This window comes from Colletotrichum paranaense (assembly GCF_030867605.1).
Source record: "Colletotrichum paranaense strain IMI 384185 chromosome Unknown Scaffold_9.1, whole genome shotgun sequence".
NCBI lineage: Eukaryota > Fungi > Ascomycota > Sordariomycetes > Glomerellales > Glomerellaceae > Colletotrichum > Colletotrichum paranaense.
Window position 1 is genome coordinate 726,540 of NW_026848967.1, and position 10,481 is coordinate 737,020.

Genomic DNA, 10,481 nt, shown 5'->3' on the forward strand with positions numbered 1-10,481 from the left:
ACTTGGAGTTCGCCGTCTTGATACCCTCTCGTCCGAGTTATTCTCTTTCTTCTTGATCCTCTGATTCCTCTATAAATACTATAACTCTCTTTTCTTGTACTGATCATGTACTTCGATGCTGCCATTGAAGCCATTGGAGACGATGTCAACGTAGAGCCATGATTGGCCGAAATGCCTATAAATGTGACATAGAACCAAGATCCTATGTAACCCCGTGGGCGTCCGCGGACGCGGCCAAAAGCCTTGGCATGCGGAGACTTGATTTACAAAGTAGCGGGATTATGCGCGTCAACGTGGACGGATCAACGTCAGCGATTTGCTGCGGCTACCCGCCGGGCCCCGAAATTTTTCTTTGGTGGGGAACCCATTACAGCGCATGTTTTACGCATCCCAGACTTAGTTGGCCGATTGACCAGGTTCTTATCTTGAGGTAATCGGAGATACTCGAGTCCTGTTACACATATTCGGCCGGGATATCGCATCTCATCTTCAGACATTTTGTAGATTCTGTATCTCACCGCTCACTCAATTTGTGAAGCGTGGCCCAGCTTAGTTGGAATTTTCTCTTACTGTCTCTCAAACTACGTCACCAGCCAGCCCTTTGCGAACTTAGCCAGCAACGGGGACCTGACTCATCTCGAGTTCGTCTCATCTCATCTCATCTTATTTCCTCTCACTTAGACCAACCGAATACACACACGCACAACTCATCGACTCACCATGGCGTTCACGATGCACTCCCACTCGGGGCAATTCTGCCCCGGCCACGCAAAGGACCAGCTCGAGGCCATCATCCAGCATGCCATCAGCATCGGGTACAAGACCATGGGTCTGACGGAACACATGCCCCGTCTAGAGATTGGAGACCTCTACCCTGAAGAGGTAAGAACACACTTCAGTCTCATCACACACCCCCCAAACATAGCTCTCATGAGAAACTTAATAATCCTGACCAAAATCTTCACCAGCTCGAAGAAGGAGACCCCCAAACAGCCCTCTCCATCCTCGCCCCCCGCCACGAAGCCTACCTCGCCGAAGCCCAGCGCCTGCGCGAAAAGTACGCCCCGCAGATCGACCTCCTCATCGGCTTCGAGGGGGAGTGGTACCGCCCGGCCTACGGGCCGTTCATCAAGTCCCTCGCGTCCCACCCGGCGGTGGACTACTTCATCGGGTCGCTGCACCACGTCAACGCCATCCCCATCGACTACAGCCGGGACATGTACGTCGAGGCGATGAAGTCGGCCGGCGCCGACGAGGAGAGCATGTACGCGCGGTACTACGACCAGCAGTACGAGATGCTGACGGCGCTAGAGCCGCGCGTGGTGGGCCACTTTGACCTCGTGAGGCTCATGAGCGAGGATCCGGGGAGGAACGTGAGGCAGTGGAAGGGGGTGTGGGAGAAGATTGTGAGGAATCTGGAGGTCGTCAAGGGGTATGGGGGCTTGTTGGAGTGTAATAGCAGTGCGTTGAGGAAGGGTCTTGATGAGCCTTATCCGTGCCGACCTATTGCAGAGGTAAGTTCTTTCCCCCCTTCTCCCCTCCTGTGTTCTTGGTCCTTTCTCCAAAGCTCAAAAGACATCTTGGGTGGTGTAGCCAATGATCTCTTGCGACTAACTCCGTATCACAGACATGGTTGGCGATGGGCGGCCGCTTCACATTCTCAGACGATAGCCACGGCATCGCACAGGTCGCGACGAATTACAAACGCAACGTGAAATACCTCGAGAGCCTGGGCGTGAAGGAGGTCTTCACGTTTGAGCGGGGGCCGGTGGAGGGGGTCAATGGGGATGCTAAGGCCGTGTTGCGGGAAAAGGGCGTTGGGTTGGCTGCGTTTCGGGAGAACTTCAACTAGAGGAGATGAGGCGCAATAGAGTTGTAGACGAAGAAGAAGCGAGAGAAAAGAAACGAGCTGGTGTAGAGGGTAGATGTAGAGGTGTGAGATAGATGAACGTCTGGCAAAAGGCCAAGAATATTCGGTTCCATTCTGTTGGTCATGGTGTAATTATTTTAGCACCAACTGTCTCCCTGCGATCGATGTTCAAAGTCATTGAGCCATTGCTCATCAACATCCTTCCGGTGTATTAAATGCAGAAAGATATGAAACGCGTCAACTGAGGCGCCGGCGATAATTCATACTATGAAGAATTGAGTCCCAGAACTAGAACACAACTGGGTTCCACCTCAGAACATAACACTCAACATCCTTCTTCAATAATTACGTGAAGTCGTCAGAAGAGATCATGCTGTAACTAGAGCGTCCTGACCACTGTCTCCATCACAAACCCTAATTTCTCCCACAAAACCCCAAAAACCGAGTTCCTGTGCAACATCACCAAAACACCACCACAACCAAAACAAACCTTACGATAGCTTCACAGAAGGCGCAAAAAGAATGACCCCCACCCGATTTGAACGGATAACCTGTAACGCTACCACGCGTTAGCGTGGGTGCGTTACTAACAACAATCGCACGTACCACCTGCGGTTCAGTAACGCAACAGCAGGTAGGTGTATCCCTTGGTTCGGCAAGAAAAAACCATGGTGTCCAAAATCGGTTTCTTGGTGGTCTTGGTGGTATTGGGGGAAATGGTGATTTTGAGATTTGGATACCTAGGGATATTTTTATTTCCTCCCAACCTTTTTGGGGGGAAAAATCAAATAAAAGGAATTAGCTATATTTTTCTATAAAAAAAAACTATAAAAAAAAAAAAAAAAACTCGAATCATTCTGACACGACATTGACCAGAGATATTTGGCATCATTGACTGGGTGATGTGAGGCATGGCGATATGCCTCTTCCTCAGTCCTGGTCCAGTGCAAACAAACCGCGATCTTTTTTTTTTTTCTTGTTTTTTTTTCCTCTTTTTCTTGCTGCTTCCCTCTTCCCGGAAAAAAAACAACTTCGAACCCAGCCAGGTCTGTGCTTCCTGTGTGTATGAGACTGAGGTGATGTGCCTTATGTCATTGCGGTGCCGTCGAGTCGTTCTTTCCGCGTCGAGATGGACATGTCGATTGTTGAGATCCATGGATGGCGCGGCGGGACGGGACGACCCAGGCATGGACTTACCTTGCCCAGTGCTCTCGGATAATCTACGGATATCTTCGGATGGAGATACCTACTCTCGTCACCCGGCACTGAGGACGTACCCTGGAGACTCAATGCCCATCTCACTCGTTAATCCCAGTGCCGAGAATTGTCCTTCAACAAACACCACACCACACCGCCGAGCACCAAACGACGATCCAGCCTCGGCCAATCCTCTGCGTCCCACTGCTTGCCCATTATCGGGCCCCCAAGAATACTTCATTGATGGCTTCATTCACCCAACCGAGAGGAAAACCTCAAAAAAAAAAAAAAAAAAAAAAAAAGACTAGTCGATGGCAAGCGTTCCGACCGACAACCCAGTCCTTGGACCCCGCGGGGCACCGCTACCAGCCAGTGCTGGGATTGCAAGTCCAACGCCGATGGGGAGTCATGATCATTGTTACGTGCAATCGGCCATTCCATATTCATGTTCCAAGTACCGGCACGTTTGCTTCACATACAATTTCCGTTCCACAGGTCCTCGACCTCAAGTGAGCGTCTCCCCATACCTGCCTTGCACCCTCCCCCGCCTCCCCCCTCAATGACAAGCAATGAAATTACATAATCCAGCGCAACAAGAATAACAAATTGATCCATGGCAAACGAGTGTGGAAAGAGGGAGGGTTACAGTGAGTGCGGTGGGCGGGTGGACAAGTGTTCAGTTTCCCTCTTCAGCCTCTTCACCATCATCACCATCCTCACCATCATCCTCCTCGTCGTCCTGTTCATCCCCCTGCTGATAGTCACCGTCTTCGTCGCTATCTCCAATCAGCTCGGCAATGGAACGGGAAGCCCTGGACCGCTTCTTGACAGGCTGGTCAGGGGAGGAAGAGCTAGTAGGCTGTCGCTCATCACTGTACAAGTCCACCACGGTTCTTTGCGAGTCCTTGGACAAGGTTTGGACCTGGCTCTTCTTCCGCTTGGCGGCGCTAGTATCCGACTTGAGCGCAGACTTGCCGGGCTTGGCCTGTCCGCTGGCGGCCTTGATGTCCTTGCTGAGCGAAACGAACAAGGTCACGTGCGATTCCTCCTTGAGAGTCGGCAACACGCCCTGAAGAGGGTGCTGCTCCCAGTCCTCGGCGAAGAGCTCAGGCAGTGCCTTGGTGTACAAGTGCTCAAAGAAGACTTCGGCGTCTGCCTTGGCGGTCTTGGTACGCGTTGTCAGGGGTTTCTTCTTGGAGGCGTCCAGCCACTGCTGGAACTGGTCCCGGATGAGGCCGATAAAGTCCTCACTCTGGACCAGCTCCAAGGCGACCTTGTCGTCCTCGGCCTGAGTGACGTTGCTGTTGAGTGACGTGCGTCGAGAGGAATTGTTTGAGTTGGTCCGCGAGGGCCGTCCAGCCTTGGGGAGGCTATCTCGCAGTCGCTCCGTCAGCAAGTATTCGTACTACAACACGATGGAAAACGGGAATGGTGAGAGGGGGGGGGGAGAGAAGGAAATAGGTACTGTACCTCATGTATCTAATGAGCTCCTCGAGGCGGGCCATCCGGAGCGCAAGGTGCTCTTGGTTGTTGATGATAACCTTTGATTCAGCATTGGCCAGCTGAGGATGCTCGAGTTTCATCCAGCCAATGTCCTGCTCTTCGGTATCGGTCTGGGCCTGAGCCTCGACGTTGATGGAAGAATCGGCGCCCTTGGAGAAAGAGGTCAGTCAGTTAGTATATGTAGGTTCTTGAACAACAAGTCGGCACTTGGTACTCACCTGCTCGGCACCGTCGTCCTTCTCACCGGCCGTCACAGCCTGGGTAGTGTCCTCCGGTGCAGTCACATTGTCAATAGGCTCAGGCTCGGGCTTGGAAAAACCAAGCATTAGTAGGAGACTTTCCTCACTCGCAGTGGTATATTCAGGGGACAATATCTTACCTCGGGCGCCGGACGCTTCTGAGCCGCGGTGGGCTGCTTCTTCTTGTTGTTGCCGCGCCTACCTCTATTACCAGCCATGATGGGAAAGGAACCTGTCGATTATGTATGAGGGCGAGGGTACAGTCAAAGATCAGTGTATGCCGTGAGCGTGTTGCATGAATGGAAGAGAACATCAGGGGTGCTGGGGAGTCAGGGGAATGCGTGCTATTTGAATATGTCAGAGGATGGCCAAGGTCGCTCGACTGCGCCGGGCGGTGGGAGTTTCTAGAAGTCTAGAAGTCACCGGCGACATCCTGGTGAACCAAGGTAGACGTTGACCAAGGGGGCGCAGCGATGCCTTCCACTTCTCTCCAAGGTGAGGTCTCAAAGATCCCAACCTATTGCTGCCGCGGATGCGCGCTGCCTCCGGTTAGTTGCTGCAGGTTGCCATTGCAGACCGCCTTGATTTTCCAGACCGCCAAATGAGGCGATTCGTGGTGGGCTTTGGAGTTGGCGAGATCCTAAAGGGGATCTGGCCCAAAGTTCAGACAACAACCTCAATACATCAAGGGCCTTTCTCGTGGGCTTGCAAACTTTGCCATTAAGACCTGTTCCACCACGTTTTCTACCTATTCGTAGGACTCGAGTGAAGGAAAAACTCACGCAGAGACACTTTGTCGCTCGTTGTAGGCCATGGAAATCAGGCGCCAGATAGATCAAACGGACAATCACATCTTCAAGATGAAGTGCAGTAGGCAGCTCGGCTCCCTACCTTTGTGCTTTCAACCGCTCGATGCTGCCAAAAAGACAACAAAAGGCGGGCCGTAAGTTGCCGCCTGACCAATAGCTCAAGGATGAGACAAACGGCGGTGCCCTTTTCTCCTCCTTTGGGATGTCGTGATACCGACATTCCAAGCCACTGCTGGCGATCGCTTGTAGACACATGTGAGTAATCTTCATGTCAGGCACATTTGGGTCACCTCAACGAAAGAAGCCTTTCACAAGCAAACCCGCTGGCCCCACTTGAAGTGCTATCGTGTCTTTGGTCTAGGGTATTTGCCTTGCATTATATCTTCCGGACTGGCGTTGCTGCCTTTCTACAGAGTCACTACGAGCCCGGTCAATGGCAGATAAACGACAGTCGCAGAGAAAGGGCACAGCTCAGGTCGCTTTCGAGGCTTGTAGGCTATAGGTGTCTGAAGATCTTCCCGGCTTCTTGTCCTTTGCTGCCTTGTTGGTCTCTAAGATCTCTTGCTCACATCCATATCTTTCCTCCCTTCAACTCACCTTGGGAGCAATTTGTACTTCTTCTCCCCCAAACCCCCCTTTCCTCCCCATCCCTCTTCTTCGCGCAACCCCTCGACCCTTCACACTCTCACACACCCAATCACATACACCAACAAACTCCAAGTTCTTCCAGACAAACTGCGACTCACCAAGGATCTTCAGTAGCTGCCCAGCTCTGCCAAACTTCTCGATCTAGCCGACTTCTTCGTGAGTTGGCCTTCACCCTTCCTTGCGGGCCCTTTTCGCCCGATTTTCTTGACTCATCTAACCATCCTAGGGATCGATCGCTCCGGCTTCGCGGCTTCAGACGACTTCTTAGGCGTCTACAACGCAGGCGAGACTCCACCGTCCACCCTATCCTTCACCATACACAGTCTCCTCTACACTCCACGTCCTCGCTCGGTTGCTCGCCCAACGGTGTATTGTCCATCCAGAAATGCCGTAAGTACTCCATTCAAGCAGAGCAAGTTCCCCCGAGCAAGGACTGTCAGCTGACTGATGTTTCTTTGGCAGTACTGGGTCTGCCTAGTCCTCGCAGGCCCCAAGACCCTTCCTTCCCGACTTCAGCGGAATAACAAGTCTCGAACGTGACCCAGCTTCCGGGCACTACACCATCGGACATTCGTCTTCTCCTCATCTTCCTTGGTATCCCCGGTAAGCCTTCACGAGGTCTTCTGTTGTCCTTCGCCTCTAACTTGTTCTTCAGATCCCATCTCTTCAGACTGCATACCTTTAGATCGCATCCAGCAAGCATGGCCGACAACTCGGGACGTCGCCGACAGAGAGGCGAGGCCAAGTCAGCTTGGCTCGACCGTCTGCGCAACACCAATTCTGCCGCCGGCGACACGAACGAGTTCTTCCGGCTGATGCAGGATGCGAAAGAATCCGATGTTGCTGCAGTCGGCTTTCGTCACGCAAGCGTCGCGACCCAGAAGCGGCAGGACCGAATCCTTGAGGACTACCGCTTCTTTGTTCGCCTTTTCAAGGAAATTGCAGACGATATCACGGAGAAGGAGTTGGACGAGATCTGCTTCCCATCCCCCACTGAGGGTGAGCAGCCTGAGAACTTCAATGGCCTGTGGCTTCTGCTCCGCCCATACATCTACTTCGTCGCCGAAGACAAGATTCCTCGATCCAACGCCCACACAATCATCTCATACACGACACTTATCCAGTATCGTGAAGCCCTCCAATTCTGGGTTCCTCGAAAGTACAATGAACGAGGAATCAAGCCGCCCATGGGTCGACACGTCTTCAACAAGATGACGGAGCTTTTACGCAAATTGGCAGTTGAGAAGAAGCTCATTCGATTCAACTCTGGACCGGATGGGAAAGTCAGTATCGGTCTAGACGACATTCGTCAGCTCATCGACATGGATGTCAAGGAGACGGTGAGCATTGAACTTTCGGAGCAGCACCATTTCGCCCTCTGCCTCGCAAGAACTTGTGCCCTGCGTCCAGGAGCCTTGGGCCCTTCAGTCAACGACAAGGTCCAGACTGGCAGAGTCACGGAGGAACTGCCCTATTTGGCATGGAAAGACTGCAATCTTCAACGTGGTTCGGAAAAGGGCATGTGGACTCTTCAACTGACGATTCGCAACCTCAAGACCAACAAGGAAAAGGACGCCGAAGGTGCGGTTCGGAACAAGACCATGCACTTCCGCCTCAGTTCCCCGCAGCAGCAGTCCAATTTGGCACTTTCAGTTCCGCATCGTCTACTTGTCATCGGCCTTCGACGCGGCGTCTTTGAAGGCTTGTCAACGATCGACGATCTATTCGATTCCGAGCTGAACCGAATCTCCATCAAGGACGAATTCCGCGACAGGCCTGTGCTTCTTGCAGGAAAGCAGCGTGGTCTAGGACTCAGGGATGACCACACTCCCCTACCGGCCAACTCTCTGACCAGGTGGATTTCACTCCGCGGTGAACGAATGGGATGGCCTGGCCAGGTGACATTCTACAGCATTCGTCGCCTCAGTGCAGCGGCGTATGTCAAGGCTCTTGGTGTAGATAACGCGCGCATTCTCATGTCGCACGAGCCGGATTCACGCACCCTTGAGCGCTTCTATGTTGACCGTACATCGATCACGGACGTATCAGCCATTACCCTCGGTGAAGAGGTCGGCAGTGGTAAGGCCGATGAGTTCATGCAGCTCGAGATGACTTCGGGGGTTACACTCGACAGGCTCCCTGCTGAGAAGATCATCGAAACGTACGGTCCTGAACTCAATGCTCTCTTCCGGCAGTATATCCGCGCCGATGAAAACTATGCGATGCTGAGCCGAAAGGAGAAGAAGAATCGCGATCGGGTGCTTCGTCGCAAGGCGTTCCTCGTCCTGCGCAGAGAGATCGTTTCACTTTATCGCAAGAAGCAGACAACAGCCGAACGAGCCATGCGAAAGGAGGAGCTTCTAGGCAGGGCAACGCTGTTCAACAAGAAACTTGTCGAGGCTTATGCCGAAGAGGATGGCGACGACAACAGCGAAGACGTTGCCAATTTGGGTAGCGTTGACTTCGATTTGGAGTTTGAGCAGAGCACTGAGAATGTCCAGGGGGGCGGCGCCGAGGTTGTGCATGACGTCGAGGAGGACGCTGAAGACATGGAAGGGGCTGTTCGTGACAGGGAGATCACTGTGCCTGAGGAGCTTCAATTCACCGACGCTGCCATCAACTACGTCGAGGCAGCCGCCGCGATCCCGTATGAAGTCGCGGCCAAGCTCGCCATGAGACTCATGCTATTCCACGAGGAGGGTCAGTACCAGCGCCAGGGTGATGTATCTTGCTCTCGGTGTCAACAAGACGACACCGTCTCCGAGGACAAGAAAGCGAAGACTTACACTGTTGGTCACCTCCGGGAGCACGTGGCGTCCGATTTCCATACCCCGTACAAGCAATGGATCCGGCGCGCCCACAACAACCGTGACGGCCGTTCCTACTACTGCCCTTATTGCATGCAGGTGCACCCTGAAGGAGACTCAACTTCCTTCAGCCAGCTCAAGTTTCTCCTACGCCACATCCGAAAATGCGACCTGAATCGGATCGCGGATGCCCATGATTGGACGACGACCGAGTTCGCCAAAAAGCACGAGGAGCTCAAAAAGGCAGATGGATGGTACGATGATGATTGGGAGGTCAACCAGTCCACAAATATTGAAAGGTCAGTCCGCACGCTCAGTCTCTTCTGTGATATCTTCTGTAGTCTTGCTCACGTCGTTCCAGAGGCACTTCCCGCCGGGCTAAGACTGTGCTCGCTGCGCGCAAGACCCGGGCCAAGAAGAAGCTCCCTGAGCCGATCCCCATCGCAGGGCACCTGGGACTGCTCTGGGCTGCGCCGGGCCAGATCAAGGAAGAAGTCGGCAGCGGCGTCATCTTCGCTCCCGCTCCGGGTGAGTCTGGTTTCAAGCCGACGAATCCAAAGTCCAGCGGTCCCTATCCCGGCGTTGTCTTCGGCCCCACACCTGGTGAGCCTGGTTTCAGGCCCACGTATCCAAAGTCTGGTGGACCTTACCCCGGTACTATCTTTGTGCCATTCCCTGGGACCAAGGGCAACATGCCGGGAGACGGTTATCTGATGTCCGATTGGGTTAAGGGCGTGGGGCCGTCTGATCTAGCCATCGCTTTGGCTGTCCACCACGGACTGTAGAGGAAGGAGGCTGTTGGCTTTCACGGTTGATCATGGTATTAATTGGCTTGCGTGAGAGGAAAATATGTTTAATACGGTGGTAGCAACCCTTCTAGATTGGCTGCAAAAGGGACCAACATTGTTGTCAGCTTGCGAATAGACAGAACCCCCCAAGCTTCCGTTCATTCATTCATACCTCCTTCTGTCTCCATGTGAATGTAGGGACAATCGGCCCAAGATATCCCTCATCTGACACTTCGAAGCCACAAAGGCAAAAAGAGCAGCGAACTGACACGCCTATTGAACATACAGGGCAAAAGAAATGACCCCCACCTGATTTGAACAGATAACCTTTCGATCTGGAGTCGAACGCGCTACCGTTGCGCCAGAGGGCCGTGTTGTCTGATTCCGGATCTCGAACTGGAGAGGCGGAGTTGACGATGCAGTCGGGAAATGGGTCTATGGATCGGAGCGGGGTGGAGTGGCGCCTGCAGAGTCGGAAAACGGAGTCTCTGGAAATGAAAGTGGGTCTTGTTTACTTCGCAAAGGTCAAGTGTGCCACCTTCATGCAGGACAAGAAATGCAGAAACGCACTCTCGGGTAAGACGCTGCGGAACGATTGGCGAGTCAAGACTCTCTGCATG

The 10,481-nt window shown here is 53.2% G+C and overlaps 3 protein-coding genes across 3 annotated transcripts; 2 read left to right on the top strand and 1 right to left on the bottom strand.

The window, feature by feature from the left end:
* Positions 1 to 720: 720 nt before the first annotated feature.
* Positions 721 to 1,852, top strand: CPAR01_10993 (histidinol phosphate phosphatase HisJ family protein; the record flags this gene model as incomplete). Its single annotated transcript, XM_060495252.1, has 3 exons — positions 721 to 882; positions 969 to 1,514; positions 1,628 to 1,852. 3 exons carry the CDS (start codon positions 721 to 723, stop codon positions 1,850 to 1,852), a joined length of 933 nt encoding a protein of 310 aa, XP_060345600.1.
* A 1,891-nt stretch (positions 1,853 to 3,743) lies between these two features.
* CPAR01_10994 (uncharacterized protein) lies at positions 3,744 to 5,027 on the bottom strand (the record flags this gene model as incomplete). The annotated part of the gene is made up of 4 exons (XM_060495253.1): positions 3,744 to 4,437; positions 4,538 to 4,719; positions 4,789 to 4,878; positions 4,950 to 5,027. 4 exons carry the CDS (start codon positions 5,025 to 5,027, stop codon positions 3,744 to 3,746), a joined length of 1,044 nt encoding a protein of 347 aa, XP_060345601.1.
* Positions 5,028 to 6,967: 1,940 nt separating this feature from the next.
* Positions 6,968 to 9,858, top strand: CPAR01_10995 (uncharacterized protein; the record flags this gene model as incomplete). The annotated part of the gene is made up of 2 exons (XM_060495254.1): positions 6,968 to 9,372; positions 9,435 to 9,858. 2 exons carry the CDS (start codon positions 6,968 to 6,970, stop codon positions 9,856 to 9,858), a joined length of 2,829 nt encoding a protein of 942 aa, XP_060345602.1.
* Between the last annotated feature and the right edge of the window lie 623 nt (positions 9,859 to 10,481).